The 18,041-nt window shown below is 37.2% G+C and overlaps 1 protein-coding gene across 1 annotated transcript in view; it reads right to left on the bottom strand.

Moving 5' to 3' along the window:
* The window catches only part of LNPK (lunapark, ER junction formation factor), a 91,852-nt gene extending 79,415 nt beyond the window's left edge, over nt 1-12,437 (bottom strand). The window contains exons 1-4 of the mRNA XM_052662851.1: nt 12,318-12,437; nt 7,057-7,145; nt 5,432-5,473; nt 4,541-4,728 (exon numbers count right to left, since the gene is read on the bottom strand). Of these exons, the coding sequence (XP_052518811.1) occupies nt 4,541-4,728; nt 5,432-5,473; nt 7,057-7,083 (257 nt within the window). The 5' untranslated portion in view covers nt 7,084-7,145; nt 12,318-12,437. The remainder of the gene's footprint in view (nt 1-4,540; nt 4,729-5,431; nt 5,474-7,056; nt 7,146-12,317) is intronic.
* Between the last annotated feature and the right edge of the window lie 5,604 nt (nt 12,438-18,041).

The following is an 18,041-nucleotide window of genomic DNA, read 5'->3' as shown; positions in this document are numbered from 1 at the left end:
TGGGAATAGTTATGATTAGGCAATATATGTTCAGTCCTAAATCTATAACTTCTCTGCCAGTAAAAGCATTTGGGAAACTTGGAATGCAGAGACAGCAGTCACTTCTTATAGTTATTAGGTAGATGTCTAAAGTTTAAAATCAATGCAGACAGTGATGAGAGTGAAGCAATCCATTTTATTGCTTCTTCTGCCTCCATTTCTTTAACCAAAACCTGGTTAAGACCTCAAAAAAAAAGTTTCTAAAGGGAAAAAACCTAAAAAAAAAAAAAGAGAAGAAGTTTCCAAAGAAAAAAAGTCCAGGGGTAAGCTTGGGCAATAGCTCACATTACGCTCAAAAGAAAATGTCCTGTGATGACTCTTCTTTCTATTTACCACATTCACTCTCAGGTTGCTATATTTTATTTCATGCTTTTTTGACTGTCATCAATCAGAAGGACAATTCTATTCTTTGTTGGATAACTGGGCTATGCTTCCAAAAGTGACAAGCACACTGAAATAGAAACTGCAGCAGAGAACCAGGTCACAGATGTGAGTGAGAGAGTGAGAAATAGCTCTGAAGTGTAACATGCCAGGAAATACTAGAGGTAGCTGATGCAGAGCAAGCAAAAGGACACAGTAAGAACAACAAAGGTTCATACTCAGAGAGGGGAAAGATCAAACGGGAAGAAATAACAAACATTTTTGAAGAAACTAAGTATTTTTTACTTTTAAAAACAGTGTATGACTTATTTGAAAAAAAAAAAAAGTCTTCTGAGTCAAAATAGCTGATGACAATCTGTGGATAGGCACTGGAATTAACACAGTAGTTTCCTGCCAGGCGTTCTTTTACAACTAGATAAAAAATCTTTTATAATGAGAAAATCAATTTTTATATGGAAATGGATGTCAAGTGGAGTTTAAGTAAAGACACTTAAATCAATTAATATTCCCACTTACTCGCTTTCTAAATTTTTCTCTCTTCATTTAAAGGGAAAAAAAAAAATAGGAAGGAAACAGGGAAAGAAGCTCAGCATTATGAAATCTGTGACTACATGTGGGGTTAAGAAGCATCCCAACAGATTTCAAAAGAGAAGAAAAAACTTTTAAATGGCAGAAACAATTATTTTGTAATATGCATGCACTCGATTTTTGACTCTTTAACCTACACACAAAGTTAAAATTGTATCAGCTCCAGGGGTTCCTAAAGACTAAACAAAAAATGTTTACTATAGAAGTCCCAAAGAAAAAGATCGTATCCACCAACGTCAAAGCAAAAAACTTGTTACACCCTGATTCCTCCTTTTCCCTTACCTTCCATTTCTTCCCATCAAGTTGTCTCAGTTTCACTTCCAAAATATTTCCAAATCATTTGTTCATCTCTACTGTCACTGGGAAGTCCAATCCACCTTCATTTTTAAATTAAACTTCTATAACAGCCTCTGAGCTGATCTCCTGGTTTCTACTCTTGTCCTCCTCTTACTCCATCTCCCTAAGACAGCACATATGATCTTCACTTAGATATCATCATGCCATTTTCTACTAAAACCTTTACACATTTACCATTTCACCCAAAATGAAATTCAGACTCCTCTCTGTGATCTCCATGACCTAGATTGTGCAAGCTCACCACGTATTGCTCTTCCTCTCCATTGCTCATCCTCTCCTCACACATTCCAGATATACCTATGTTTTTGATCCTCGCCTAAGTAATACTCTCTCATACTTCACAGCCTTTGCATTTTCTTTTGGAAAGATCGTCTTGGAATTTTTTTAATTTGAAGAATATATTTATATTAAAAATTCAAATAACACCAAAAAAGCAAATGGAAAGAAATAAATACTTAAAATTCCAAAGCCTAGAGAAAATTACCATTATTATTTTCAGAATAATCCTTTCCGATATCTCTCTGTGGGTATACATGCTATTCTACATTGTATATATAAATAATCTTCCATATATTCCAACCCTTTCCATACTGGTTCTCTCTCATACTTTAGTTCTCACTTCAAATACCAGGTCCTCAAAAGAGGCCTTTTGGACCATCCTGAAGTATCCTACTCCTCTCTATCACATCACCTGTTTATTTCCCTCATTGTACTTATCTTTCTCTAAATTAACTATGTTTGTTTACTTGTCTCTCATTTTTTTGTCTATCCAACCCCAACAGAATGCAAGCTCCATGATGACAAAGATCTTATCGCTGGGGGATAGCGCCAAACCAAATATAATACATTGCAGGTACTCAATATTTACTGAATGGACAAATGATGGCTTTGACTAATATTCATATACTGCCAAATCCTAAATTTGTACCTTCTATTTAAATTTCTCTCCTGAACTTCATAGTCATACTTAACCATCCTACTTGGCAGCTTTATCTGGGTAGAACACATGTATTTTAGTCTCAGTGGGCCAACTACCTGCTCCCTCTCATGTTGTTGCTTATTCAGATGAATGACACTACCATCAACCAAATTTCCCAAGCTATGAACTTCAATTTTATCCTTGATGCAATTCTCCCCCTCCCCACCCCATATCCAACCAATCACGAAGAACCTCTCCGTATTACCTCAATTCTACCTCCTAAATCTCTTCAACCCATCCACTTCATTCAGACCATCTGTTTCTCTTCAATGCTGCTACCACCATTCAAGTGCAAATTACCGTTATTTCTCTCCTGGACAGCTACAATAACCTTTTATCTTGCTGCTCCAGATCCATTCTTCAGTTCAGTTCAGTTCAGTCACTCAGTCGTGTCCAACTCTTTGCGACCCCATGAATCGCAGCACGCCAGGCCTCCCTGTCCATCACCAACTCCCGGAGTTCACTCAAACTCACATCTATCGAGTCGGTGATGCCATCCAGCCATCTCATCCTCTGTCATCCCCTTTTCCTCCTGCCCCCAATCCCTCCCAGCATCAGAGTCTTTTCCAATGAGTCAACTCTTCGCATGAGGTGGCCAAAGTACTGGAGTTTCAGCTTTAGCATCATTCCTTCCTTCTTACTCCCCTCTAATTTACTCTCCACGCTGTAGCCTTAGTGGTATTTTCAAGATAACAATACAATCATGTCATACTTCTTCTTAAAAGTCTTCAGTGGCTGCCCACTATTCTTAGATTAAAAGCTAAAATCCTTATCATGGACTATAAGGCCCACAAGAAATATCCTTCGCCTAACTATCCAGATTTTTCTCCATAATCCAGTCTTCAGCTTTCAGTTCTTTAAACCTACATGCTCTATCTTCCCTTGGCGTCTTCACATATTCCGTTCCTTCTGCCTACTACACTACCTACCATATCACACCACCCTTACTACACATATTCAACCTTCAGATCTCAAACTCAAACATCACTTCCTCAGGAAGGCTGCGGTAGGCAGAATTCTAAAGATATTCCCCCCCTCTCTCCCCAAGATTTCCATTCTCTGGTTATACAAACAGTTATCTAGGTACTGCTATGAAGGGGCTTTGCAGATATAATTATTACTCAATTGATTTTAAGATAGGAAGATTAACCTGGATTATCCTGGTGGATCTAATATAATCAGCTAAGCCCTTAAAGCAGAAGTTTCTCCCAATCAAGGGCAAAATAGGAAATCAGAGAGAGAGAGCAGAAGTCAGCCAACACCTCGTTTGGGCCTAGAAGCAGATTCTTCCCACCAGAGACTCCAGGCCAGCTGATAACTGATTTAAATCTTCAAGACCCTAAGCAAAAAGTCCAAACTACCTGGATTTCTGACTTACTTCTGTGATATAATAAATGGGTATTACTTTAAATCACTAAATTTGTGGCAGCAGTAGTAAAGAAAACAAAGGACTGACCCCCACCTCCACCTCTCTGACCCTCACCTCCACTCCAGACTGTGTTAGGGGTCCTGTCAAATGCTCCCAGACCATTTGACACTCTCATAATACTCATTATACTTAAGTTAATGTATGCAGTCTAAGATCTATAGACAAAGGTTTAGTGTTTTTGTGTACCATACACCACAATAATCAAACATCTACACAACTGGTACCTATAAACATTTGCTGACTGAACAAATTTTTCACTCAACTTTCTGTCAAAATTTTCAATCATGACATACCTCCTGTAAAGTACTATATTACAAAATATTTCTATAATAAGAATCAATTGCTTTATAGCAGTTACTAAAAAGAGGGGAACAGTAGGAGAATGGAATACATTCGGAATCACCGGGGCAAGTGTTCTTTTTGTTTTATAAGCGTTACCTCACTTACCATTACCCACAATCAGAAATGCCCACTCCATGCCCAATACTCCTAGGGAGCATGACCATCTATTAGAGATCACAGAAAGATTACCATATAGAACCATTATTACAAATGTCACTGGGTCATATTCCTCAAGTACACTGGACTGTAAATAAAGGTTTAGAACAACTGTTCTGCTGTCTTAAAGAAATAGTTTTCAAACTGCAAAAAAAATGAAATTTACTCAACCTGCAACAGTACTATATTTCATAATAAAAAGAAACTGACTATATTACAACTATCTAGTCAGAAAGAAGAAAAGTCAACAAAAAGAATATTTTACTTACATTAACGGGAAAGCAAAAAATGGAAGTGTCATGGCAAGTCTTGCTGTAAGTTCATCCGGAAGATACCATAAGTATACAATTAAACATGTAAATAGATAGAGGACTGAAGAGTACAGAATTAATCTTCCAACCCATAATTTTTGTAATCTCTGATTTTTTTCCCTAAATTCTTCCAATGCTTGAATTTCCTGTGAAGAGAAAAATTCATAAAGAAAGTAAACTGTTTAAAAAAAATTTAACATGATAGAGAAGTTACAGAGAAACAACCCTTAAAATTCAATGAAATATAATACCTTGATATTTGAAACAGAACATAATATGAAAAGACAATTAAAAATGAAGTTTAAAATATATTAAAATGCCTATGATTTGACAAATCTCTTTATGCAAGATATTTTAAAATAATATTTGATAACCTATCAAACTAGCAAAGCTCAGAGGTATAAAGTTGGCATCAATAAACAGTATTTGTTAAAACAAACAAGTAGTAATTCTCTTTGTATAAGGCCAAAAAAAAAAAGTGACTATAAAAAGGATTAATAAAAATTGAAACAGTGATCCATACTAGATTCCCTTGATCTAGTCATCATTCTGAATATTCCCAAGGAATAAGTATTTTTTATGAAAGAAACTGTAAAAAGCTGTGAAGTTTGCAAGCTGATATAAATAGTTGCAGACTATTTTATAATCTTCTTATCTATAATGGTGTAACATTGATTTACACTATTATTTGACACAGAGTTCTTAAGTCACTGATAAGACTTTGGACTTTAACATGAAAGTTCTCAGACTTACTGTGTATCACCTCTAAATTCGCATACCAGATCTAGTCTCCAAAGTAATATATAGTAAAATAATATTTATGTAACACCCCAGAGCCAAAGAACATACCTTATCTATATTTTCCAGAACCTCTACAGTTGAAGGTTTCGTCTGTTATATAAACAGAAATAGGAGACAGCATTAAAGCTTGTTATCGCTAACTTGGAAACACTTTGACTTTTTTAATCATAAAAGAACATTTTAATCCAAAACTAAGTTTTTTCAATATTACCAAGCAATATGTATTCCTATTTACAAATGAGATTTAGATTTAAATAAAAATTATAAGTATAAACAAAATTACACAAGACTAAAGAAATAAGATGCTCCTATTTAACTTATTTTTAGGCCCAAAAGTACTTTCAACTCTGTAGCTCAATTTTTACTGTCCTTAACCCCAATAAAACATACTTAGAAATTATTGGGAGATAATTTGTTTAAATTTTCCTTTAAGGAAAAATTTTTAAGATATGATTATTCAAAAGAATTCTATTATTATTATAAATTATTAACTCTAAATAATTACATTAAATTATTATAACTATAAATTCTATTTAAAAATTCAAAACTAAAGATGTTCTGATCTACTATTGCTAAAAGTTCACTTAGGACGCTGGGGGTCAAAAATCAATAAGCTACCTTCATTCTGAATTCCTAAAATACTTTTCTGAAGATCAGATTTTTAAAGGGCATCTAAGAATACTTCATTACAACAGAGCTTGTTTTCAGAGACATTTTTTATATCACCTAGAATAAAAATCGGCCAAAATGGCTCACATAACACTTGAAAAAATAATTACTAATTATATACTCAATAATGATAATCATCAGTTCATTGTAGTACCCACAGGAATTGTTAATATTAGATTAAACCATATGAAATTGCTGTTTATGCAGTCAAAACTGTTGAAGACTGGTAATTTCATACGGTTCAACCTAACAAGAAAAATAAAGGAAAAACAGATAAATTCAATTATCAGATTTTAAAGGGGGGCAGGGTGGACAGTATCAATAAAACGTCAATCCAAAGCAAAGCAGTTCCAGCAATAGTTCAAAAACTAAACTGTATATCAAGTACTGCTAGATGCCGTTACTATGGTAAAAAGGAGTAAAAAAAATAAGCAAAGCAGTTTGTCCTAGACTACATTACCTTCTCTTATGTTAAAGAAGAGCATTTATCAATATTTTTTATAATCCTAAATTTAAAGACTTAGCCAATAAAATAAAATTCTATTTTTAATTGTGTTTAACCTATTAACTCCTAAAAGTACATCTAGTATCACTTCAGTAAATATTTGTGATAAGCTTTAAGCAAAAGGATACAACCTATAAAAACATTAAGTACTGCATAGAATAATTTCAACTATCTTTCAAGTAAGACTGAAATTTAGGTGCTATGAAAACAATAAAAGACAACCATTTGTACATGAAGGTATAAAGATAGAAATAAAAATAATTCATAAGTCAAAGTGAAATAATCCTGTTAAACAGAGACAGGAGACACCTATAAAGCAAGTATAACCATTAAAGTCCAAATAAAAAACAAATTCACAAGAAGGAAAAAAAAATTAAATAGAGTTAGGGATAATATTAAACTACTACTCAAGTTTACACCACAAAGGAGACCTTTACAAATAACTTTATGGGACACTTTTACATTAGACTAGGAACTGTTGTAAAGAAAACTAACTTACCCTCCATCGAGAAAATAATCCACCCATTTTTCATTTGTAGAAACTGGGCACAATAATAAATATCATCAGTTGTCCAAAGGAACTCACAGCTAGAAATAAAGCAATTATTTTTAAAGTTTAAGTTAAACATACAGCATACTCACTATAAAATTTAAATGTTGCAATACTATAAAATAAATAAAATACTATAAAATATTAATTTCCTTGGATTCCACTTATGTGAGAGTTTAATTCAGATAGACTTGCAGATGGTCCACCTTTTAAAAAATCTTTCTTCCAAGGCAGAACATATTTAAAAGTGAAAATAACGCTGGAAGGACTTTTTAAGTAGCAAGGCATTTTAAAAGTGTGTATTTATACCACTTTGCAATTTTCTGTTCCTTAAAGTAAGTCCTCTATGTTGTTCTTGCAAGAAAAGTTCTGCTGTACTTTTATTCTACATTCTTAAATACAGCCATTTCTATCATTGGCTGTCTCCCAACTAAACTAGTTATTTGGAGTTAGGGGTGCTCTACAATGTTCAGAATAACATCATTTTACAATAATAGAAAGTCAACTGGATTCTGAGTAAGAAAATAAGGGTTACAAGGCTACTTGTGACAATGAGCATATCATTTAATGTTTCCGAGCCATAATTTTCTTTTCTGTACATTAAAGTTAATATTACCACTTTTCACAGGACAATCTTCATTACTACCATTTTACAGATAAGAAAATTAAGTAGAAAGAAATCAAGTGATTTGTGCAATAACTCAGAAGAAACATTACCCAAAGGAACTCTATCTTCAGACTTCTGGTCTGTCCACAACCAGTCAACACCCAAATAAGCATTTCTCTCTGAAACTCTGTTTGAGTCCCTCAAGTTAGTTAAAGTGTCATGCCAGTAGTTGTATCTCCTATCCCCATCTTTTGGTTGCTTTTCTATGACTCTCAAATGTATGCGATTCTCCAGGCAAGAATACTAGAGTAGGTTGCCATTTCCTTCTCCAGAGGATCTTCCCAACCCAGGATCAAACTGGCATCTCCTGTGTTGCAGGCGGTCTCCTGAATTGCTGGTAGATTCTTTACCACTAAGCCACAAGGGAAGCTATATTAAATATTACCATACATTTAAAAAATGTATCAGCAATATTATAACCTAAATTAATTTACCAGTCAATAATTATATAATTTTTAATTCTTTTAAATTGAAATAGTTAAAGTATATTTTCAAACTTACATATTTTTACAAGGTTACAGTTATATACTACCAATATAAAACTGCTTCATTTCCACCAAAAAAAAGTTAGGACATAATTCTTACATTTTTTTAAACCCGTAAATGTAATCACAAAATAATGCCAGTACCAAGTAAGTACATACACTCTGAAATACTATTTTTAGGTTGGAATTAGCATAAGGCATGCCTACCTTGAACTTTCTTGGTTACAGAAGTAACAAAAAATCTAATTATAAAACATACAAAGTGACTTTTATGGACAGAAATATCTATCATCTATCCTAAAAATTTCTGCAGTTTATAAATGTAATCAATGCTATAAAGCACATTTAAGTTGCAATCTAAATATTACTATTAATTCTTCAATAGTAACTCAGTATTCAAATTTCTAAAATGTGGTTGTAGGAAACCCAGGAACTTTAATGAATAAAAGTAAAAATTTCTAAGCTAAGACATCAAATAGATCTTAAAACCATATATGCTAAACATCACCAAGACACGTGACTGGGGAGGGAAGATTCAGATGAACCACTTAACATGTACACTTTCAAAGTATACATTATCCCACATATGCATGGTGTACAGGACAGTGATTTGTACACAACTGACCTACACATCCTGGTTTGAAACAGTGATGTGCCTCCAAGCTTACAGCTACCATAAACTAGATTTTTTAACATCTGAAAGTAATGACAATAATATTTAAACGCTTAGTACTCAATCTTCTAGCAAGCCCTAAAACAAATGTTTTTCATAAATTTTGTCATTTAGATACTATTATCAATCTGTTTTACAAATGAGGAAACTGAGGCTACAGAAGTGAAATAATTTGCTAAGTTCCCAAAGACAGTAAGTACTAATAGAAAAGCCAGACACAGTATTTTAGTTTTGATTTTTTTAAAAGCAACAAGTTAGGGGTAGGGGATTAAGAAGTACAAACTACTATGTATAAAACAAATAAGTTACAAGGATATATTGTACAGCAAGGGAATATAGCCAACATTTTATAACTATAAATCGAGAATAATCTTTAAAAATTGTAAATCACTAAGTTACATATCTGCAATTTATATGATATTGTAAATCAGCTATAGTTCAATAAAAAAGGCCAAAAAAAGAAACGTTATATCCAATAACTCAAAATCAGAAATAAAATCTTTCTGTAGATTAGACTGAATTTGCACATAAAAGCACCCTCAGACATTCTCAAACATCTGGTAAATGGGGTTACTGCAGTGGAAAGTTATAAACACAAGATCCAGGGTTGGTACAGTGTATCATGTAGCCCAATTCCTTTATTTGATTAAATTTGAATGCTTACGTCTACATGGAAGAGAAGCTAAATGATGTGCCAAAATCATGGACCTCCAGATAGGGGCAGAACTGGTATGAGAAGTCTTCAAGTACTACTTCTACTTGTTTACTGCATATCACTTTTAAAATACATGTCATATGAAATATATGCATAATACTACAATTAATACCAACTTTCACATCAATTATTTGCTTGAGAATTATTGCAGTATTAATGAAACATTAACATTACTATGAAACCTTGGGCAAATAAAGTACTTAACCTCTCAGTTACTCATTATCTTCATCTGCAAAACAGTGATAGGTAAGAATCCTCTCAAATGTTAAAAAGCATTCTAAAGTATTTACAACAGTGTCTGGCACATCCTAATTTCTCAACACAAATTGTTGTTTTTACTGCTGTGGCTGTTGCCTTTCTCCAGTCCATCTCTGCTTCCTTTCAACACAGGGAAAATACATGAGAATCAAACTACTAGCATTTTTTCTGAAGCATAAATCGATTTGCTTGCCCTTGAGTGGACAGATGGTTCAATCTCAACTGGCCTATTCCAAGAACTCTTCTATGAACATGTACAAAGAGTCTCCTTCCACTTTGATATAATGGGACCTGACATGACCATAAGAGCTGGGTGCATCTAATGTGTTTTTCAATAAAGAACAATGCCCACAATATCATTCTAATGCTTTCTACTAACTGCTATTCACACTCAGGTTTAAGTGTCAGGATTTAAAATCGTGGGACATGTTATTCTTAAATTTTCAGCTTACTTCAAGTCATATTGAAATAATGGAATAAAAAAGGTCTGGATTCAAAACATGACTCAACCGCACACTAGCTATGTGATCTTGGATAAACCAAACTCTCTAAGCCTCAGTTCAGCATTTGTTTAGCCGTGAAAATACACTTCACATAATAGTTGCATGAGTTAAATGAAATCATACATTATTTGGCACAGTGTTCAACAAATAATGAAGTGTATAATAAACTATAGAACTTATTACTACTATTACCAGAAAACACATGTAGTACAGCAATACTTCTCATATGGAACACATTTCTTTCTACCTTCTTATAAAGAAACTGTTTCATAATTTTAAAATTGGAAAATAAAATTAGTTTGCATTTTAAACTGAAATTGTATTGCTCTCGTTTCCTCCAGTATAAAAAATAAAGCAAAATACTCTAACAACTCTTCCATTAAAATAACCCTGTAGGGACTTTAATAGCAAAGGAAGTTTAGTTTTATCAAGTTTCAAACTTAAGTAGAAACTATTCAGTCACCATCAATAGAAACCTCTATAATACACTGGACTATTCAACTTGAGATTAAAAGGGTTTGTTCTAGAACTCTAACTTCCAAATATCTTAACTGAAAAGACAATTCTGAAATATCCCAAACCACCACATTTATTGCTCAAAAATAAAATTACTGAAAAGAAGTACACTTCTAAAAGCACTTTTATTATTTAATGATTAAGTTCTGGTCTTCACAGTAAGTCAATAGTCATTCTAAACTAAATACTACTCAAGAAATCTTGATTGGAAAGATTTCTACAACAAATCGTACCTGTTGTAAGCCATTTCTTCCTTATATTCTTTCAAGTTAATAATATATGAACACCAAAGTTTTTAACAGTATTGGGCTCATCCCAGTAGATGACAGAAAAACTGAAATTCTAATTGTAAATGCATCACTTGTTTAAAAATGTGTTCAAAATCAACTTGATTCTCCTAAAACTAAACTACGGGGGCTGTTGAGGACAAGAAATTAGCATTCCCTGCCAGTTTGAACATATCCCTGAAACCAAGCTTACTCATAACCATACAAACTGCTGTTGAATTTTGTGTGGTGACAATTTTGTCAACAGTGACACCCAGGCCACAGAGAAAGGAGAAAACAGTCGACAATGGGCACCACAGACCAGAAGCCTACTGGGAAAAAACGGAACATGGAAAATTCAGTGAGTCACAGATTTTACTTAGCACACCATCAGCAAAACTGTGTGCACCAATACCAACTTTCTCTTAATCCCCTTACACAATAGTCAAGAATTAAAACTACTGATGCGGTTTAGATTTGCTCTTCTTCTGCCAGGCCTATGGCACCCACGCAATCTCGCCCTTCCCTTCACCCCACCATCTCTCAAATAAGGACAACGGCAGAAGAGAGGCTTCTCTAAGCAGCACACAATCCACGCCCACACGCCTGGGCCGAGCAGTATGACACTGACAGTTTTCGGTCCCTCCCGATTTCTCCCACTCGCGGCGCCTCCGCACAACTCAGCAAAGGATGACAAGGGTAGAACCCACGCAAAGCGACGGCTTACTGTAGGACCTTCTGACCCTTCGCTCGGACAGGGAGGTGGGCCAAAGGGACGGTGCTCAGCTCAACCCAGTCACCGCACCACCACCCCCTCCTCGAATCTCTGAAAAAAGGCTGGGGAACCAACTCCCCTCCGGGGACAAAAAGGGGTCTCCAACACTCCAGAGCCATCCCAGCCCCTGCACCGGGAAACCAAGGGGATCAGGCGGTGAGACGGGGTCAGCGCGCAGCCGGGCAGGAGCTCGACTAGCCGCCGCCGCCGCCGAACTGGTAGGCCACTCGGCATGAGGCGGAGCGCCTGGGAGAGGCAAGCAAGGTAATCGGGAGCGTATTTCCCAGGGAAAAGCTCAGCGCGCCTCTCTTCTGCCGAACCTTCCCAATGACCCTCATTTTGAGCCCTTTACCTTCAAGTAGAAACAAGCAAAGCCCGGCGCTGGCGTCCACCTCTGCCAGTTTCGGCCACCGCCGCGCAGTCCGCCTCCAGAGCGGACAGCACCAGCCAGTGACAGAGATACGGGCCCGGCCAACTCCTTCCCATCAAACCCCGCGCTCCCGCCGCCGGCCAATCAGTGCCGCGGCCGGCGCGCGCCGCTCCCTCGTCACGTGACCGCGACTAGGGCGGGCAGTTGGGGGAAAAGGCAGGCGGTTGGCGGGAGGAGGTCTCTGCATCCCTGTGGCTTCCGCAGCCAAACGGGGTGCTCGTCGTCGCGTCTCACAGGTGGAGTGTCATTTGTTTTGACTCTTACCAATAGTTACTTCTTACTCCTCCTCTGCCTCCTGCTTTTCTTTTGGAACCTGTTCTGCAAAGTCTCACTGACTAAAGAAAACCCCGAAATTGGTCCTGATGGCCCTAGCCCGCCGCGAGAGAGAGGAGTGGGTTTGACGGTGGAAATAGGTGCACCTGGACAAGAGCCCGCCCTGAAGAGTGCGGGATCAGCTGTCATCCAGCCGGCAGCGGAGCCAGTTAATACTACACAGCTTAGGAGAGACGGGTTCCCAGACAAGCGAGTGAAGAAATTCAGCCTGGACTCCAGCAGTGCTTGAGACTTTTATGACTCATGGACTTCAAAAAGGGTCCTTTGATGACTGGGCCGCTTACCTCACCATTATGTGGTAAACGTCAAATGCCCGAGGATGTTGCTTTCAAACCGGTGGCTTAACAACATAAGCTGAGTTTTCTATCTTAAAACCCGTAAGAACACTCCCTTGGCAGGTCTTGGTACTAGGTCCACGAATAAACCACCTAGGTTTTATTTGCCTCAGATTTGAAACGTTGGCTAAAGTGCATTAAATTTACTAGTCAACTGAGAGTGACAAGTCTCAATAACAAATAGTACTTGAATCACACAAGGTAATGTTGGAGAAGCATAGAGAAACTTCAGCAAAAGCTCTTGTCACGATTTACCCCTGTGTTCAAATATTTTTCATGGGACTTCTATTTTGTTCAGTTACATACACATTTTAAGTGCCCATGGTATTTTAAAGAGTATAACCGTTGTATTATGCTATGTTTAAACTTTGACAACCAAACAGGTAAATTGTGAAAAGAAAGCAAAGTAGTTGGTGAGAATAATTTATTATACTGGAAGCTACCAGATAATTCACTGTAGAATTGCTTAATTGCTAAAATGTTTAGTTACAGCTTTGTAAATGTGAAGGGAAGGAAACCAAAGGTTCTTCTTATACTCTGGGTAGGACACTTTACATAAAAAGAAAATGAAACATTTCACTTATTTTGGTATGGAAATTTAACCATTTTGTTTTTCATCCTTTCTTGTTTTAAAGTTTAAAAAAAAAGGCAACGTAATAAATTTTTGGTTACCATGAGGGAAGGGTAGAGGGGAGAGACGGTTAGGGCAGTGTGGGACTGACATGTACACACTGCTATATTTAAAATATATAACCAACAAGGGCCTATGTATAGCACAGGGAACTCTGCTCAATATTATATAACAACCTAAATGGGAAAAGAATTTGGGTATGTGTATGTATTTAAAATAAAATGAAAGGCCTGTGCAGTTTTGCAAATACAGCTCCTCACCTCAGGACAGTCTCTTTTCCTAGAGAACAAGGAAGAGATACTTTCTATTTGCTAATGATTTGTTTTCTAGTTTTAATTGATCCATCAAGACTTACTGAAAAGAGGACAAAAACAGGTGGGGAGAAACAAAAGAGCTAACTAGGTGCAAGAAATTCCAAAAACCTAATCCTGAGACAAAATGCCTTAGGTAGTTGACATAGAAGAGGAGAAATTTGGCCTGACAGGGGGAGACAGAGGAGTACTAATTAGATCATTAACTTTTTTAACCCTCCCAATAACCTTTTAAGGTAATTATCAGTTTTCAAATGAAACTGAAAAGAAAAAGGAACTGAATAAAAATTATACACATATTGTTGAAAATAATACTATCCTCCTCTATATCACTGCCTCCGCTATATCAAGTGGTAAGAGTTTGTAGGCAAAGTGAGAGAAGATATTAGAAGCAGAAAGATCAGCATATGCACTATATGGCTGAACTAAGGCTCCAGCAGTCATTCCAAATATTTATTGAAGACAAGACCATGTGTTAAGTGCTGAGAACACAGAGATAAGTAAAATAGCTGCCCTAAAGCCACTGACCGGAGAAGGCAATGGCACCCCACTCCAGTACTCTTGCCTGGAGAATTTCAGAGACGGGGGAGCCTGGTGGGCTGCCATCTATAGGGTCGCACAGAGTCGGACACGACTGAAGCAACTTAGCAGCAGCAGCAGCAAAGCCACTGACACTAGTGAGAGAAACCTTTGAGAAAACAAAACAAAACAAAAAAAAACACAATATAAGGTAAATAAATGTTGTGGTAGAAGCAAATGTTCAAAAGATCGGAAAATGCTAAGGCAGCAACAGCCAGAGAGGTGTTTTAGCTGTAAATACTAATACTAAAAATTGTCCTGCAATAGATTCTAAGGAAGTGAAAAGCAGATGATGAGCAAGGAAACAAACTGTTCTAAGCAAAGGAATTTGTAAAGATCTAATTCAACAAATAAGTGAGCCACATTTATTTAGATAGATAAATGAAAGTTGCAAGAGATAGGTGCTCTGAGAGCTTAGAGTCAGTCACTGATCTGGTCAGGAAAGTTAGGTAAGGCATGTTTGAGGAGATCACCTGGAATACAGATCTGAAGGATGAGAAACTGAAGAAAGGAGAAAAGGAAACAGAGGGAACAATGTATGTACAGCCTTTTGTCAGGAATGAACAGTACAAGCCCAAGGGTCTGAAAGGAAGTCACTGTGACTAGAGCATAGTTTGCAAGGAGACCAGACTAAGCAGGACTTGCTTGGCCATACTGAGAACAAAATGGGGTAGGGATTTAACCTGATCAGATCCATGTTTGGAAAAGATTATTCCTGCTGCAGTGTGGAGATATGAACAGGATCAGTCTTGGACCAGTTAGGATCTATGAATCATGGCTAATGTTGGTAGTAAGTAGTTCAAGTGGATTGGGATGGGCACAAGGAGATGGAGACAAGTGAGGAAAATGGAACAATTTAGGAAGTGAAATAGGTCTAGGGAATGGATTGAGGTAGAGTGGAACGAATGGGGATTGAAAGAGAGGAAGGAGTCATGACAGGCTATCTGGCAGGCACAGTGGATGGAAAGCAATGTTCACTGAGGTGTGGAGAGCACTGAAAGAGAGTCAGATTTGGGGGGAGATGGTGATTTCAGTTGATTTCAACAGGCTGAGTCTCAGATGTTTTCATGACTTAAAAGGAGAGATGTCACATAAACAGATCTATGGGTCTGCAGCACTGAGAAGTCTGAGCCAGAGAAAAAGTGTTCGGGTTTATAATATGTTCTTTTCCACAAAGTACTTATTTTTTCAAAATGCAAATATTTTAAGTATTGTGGAAAAACAAAAAGTATAAGTCTCTAACGCTGTTTGCCAAACTTCCTTTCAAATTACCTGGGGCCTTCATTTAAAAAAAAAGTTCTCTAGTATGAGGCATCAAATTTTGACATTTTAACAAGTGCCACCAGTGAGTCTTCCTCTCAGGGAGTTTCTCTGGAAAGTGGTACTCCAGTGCCAGAGGCCACCTGCATGAGAGTTACCCTAAGTGCTTATTAAAAGCACATCCCTCTAGGGATGGGAGGGTGGGAGAAAGGAAGATGATGCAGTACCAGGTAGTCCAAGATTTCACCCTCCATCCTTGACAGAAGTGTCCTACGTGCTCCATCAGGCAGTTCAGAGGAAAGCTGGTGTTCTTTGTTGAATGATGCAAATGTAGGCAGCAGGCAGCCTGACAGGCTGCTATATTAGCTTTCCTGGCTCCTAGCCCAGGCCTCCTGCCCTGTCCACTGAAATGGTGCTCAGCCTACTCCAGTGCTCTCTTTTTCTACCACTCCCATCAAAGCTTGTCCTTCCTCCCTGGGGAAGGTGTTATGGGTGTTATGCTTCATATACTCCTACCAATTCAGAGGTTTCTTTTAGCTAATCTGGCCAGGGTTGAGAGGGAAATAGATTCGAATGCTATGTTTCACTCTCAACAAATTCTCAAGAACTTTGTAAGCATTTTGTTTTATAAAGACTGAATTGTTTGCTCTCTGCGTAGTCTCACTGTAACTTCTCTTTTTCTCTATGAAGCACTGTAGATGTAGAGGAAGAATCAGAAAGTAAGGAGGGAAAGAGATTAGAATTATTTTTTTTGATGGGAAATAGAGCAAACAAATGTATACTACTTAAAGACTATAACCCAAAACACTCATGTAACCCACATTGGGTCAAAAAGTAGAATGTTACCAACACCCCAAAAGGCCCCAAAGTGCCCCTTCCTTTATAACCCCCAAGTACTTAGGGTTAATAAACACTATCATGATTATTAAAACATTGACTTCCTTGCTTTTCTTTATAGTTTTATTGCTTAATTACTCAAATAGTATATTTCATGCCTGGTTTTTAACTCAATGTAAATTGAATCATAAATTTTTTTTTCATGTCTTGATTTCTTTTACCCAAAGTTACATCTTTAAGATTCATCCATGTGGCTGTAGGTTTTTATTCATATTTCTTTAATTGTAGGTATTAATTTCAGAGAGAATAATATCCTTCAACATGAGCCTCCCCTTTCTGGCTTATGGTATGATTCCACATTTGTTCAGGTGTGCCCATGTGTTTTCCAAAAAAATTTTTCACTTTCATCACATGAGTTTCATACCTTTATAGCAGGCAGAATTCTAAAGATGGCCCTCCAAGATTCCCATCCCCTGATTAATCAATAAAATGATAGTCTAAATACTGCTATGAAGGACTTCTGCAGATGTAAAAGAGGTAACTCTGAGCTTCAGAGAATCCAGGCTCCAGGGACTGCACCTTGAAGGGTGTGTTTGGGTTGGAGGGCCCATGTGCCGACCAGGAGGTGAGCAGGCTCCACTCTAAAACTAGCCTCTAGAATCAGCTTTCTAGCCTGAGGCTGTTCTGTGCATCCTTGGTGGACACAGGTGGCAGATACTGCCATGCCTGGGCCCTGCAGCAGGCTAACCACATGCTGTTACTGCACATTAGCTGCAGCATGCCTGGATTCCTGACCTACAGAACTGTGAGATAATAAATGAGTGTTATTTTAAGATGCTAACATTGTGGTAATGTGTTACAGCAGCAAAAGAAAATTAATATGCACCTTTCTTATTGAGCAGAAATCTTGGTGGCTTATCAAGTAAGCCTTCACTTGTAGGATGATAACCACAGAGGTCGCACCACTCAAGACCTGCAGCTGAGATTGCTTCACCATTTAGAATCCAGACTAAAAATGCACCTGTATCTACACCTGCCTCTGAAGCTATGTTTGATAGATAGTACTTCGGAGGAGAGGGGCGGCAAGTCAGGGAAAGCACAGCACCAAAAGCCAAGCGCTTAGGGTGCCACGAAAGGAGCACAACAGCTCCTCAGCCTGTTTGCTCATATCACGTTCAGATGGGTCCAGCCCGCACTCCAGAAGCAAACAAGCACTAAATGTGGTTCCCATATCTCAATAAAAGAGAAGGGACATAAAGTCTAGATCGCTGTGAAATAACTGAAAATAAATACTGACATCAAGTCTAATGCTGAAGATTCCTGTTATAATAAGTGATGCATAATTCCAGAGACCAATTGT

The sequence above is a fragment of the Budorcas taxicolor genome, chromosome 2 (assembly GCF_023091745.1).
Source record: "Budorcas taxicolor isolate Tak-1 chromosome 2, Takin1.1, whole genome shotgun sequence".
NCBI lineage: Eukaryota > Metazoa > Chordata > Mammalia > Artiodactyla > Bovidae > Budorcas > Budorcas taxicolor.
The sequence above is the reverse complement of the archived record's forward strand: the minus strand, read 5'-3'. Positions and strand labels throughout refer to the sequence as shown.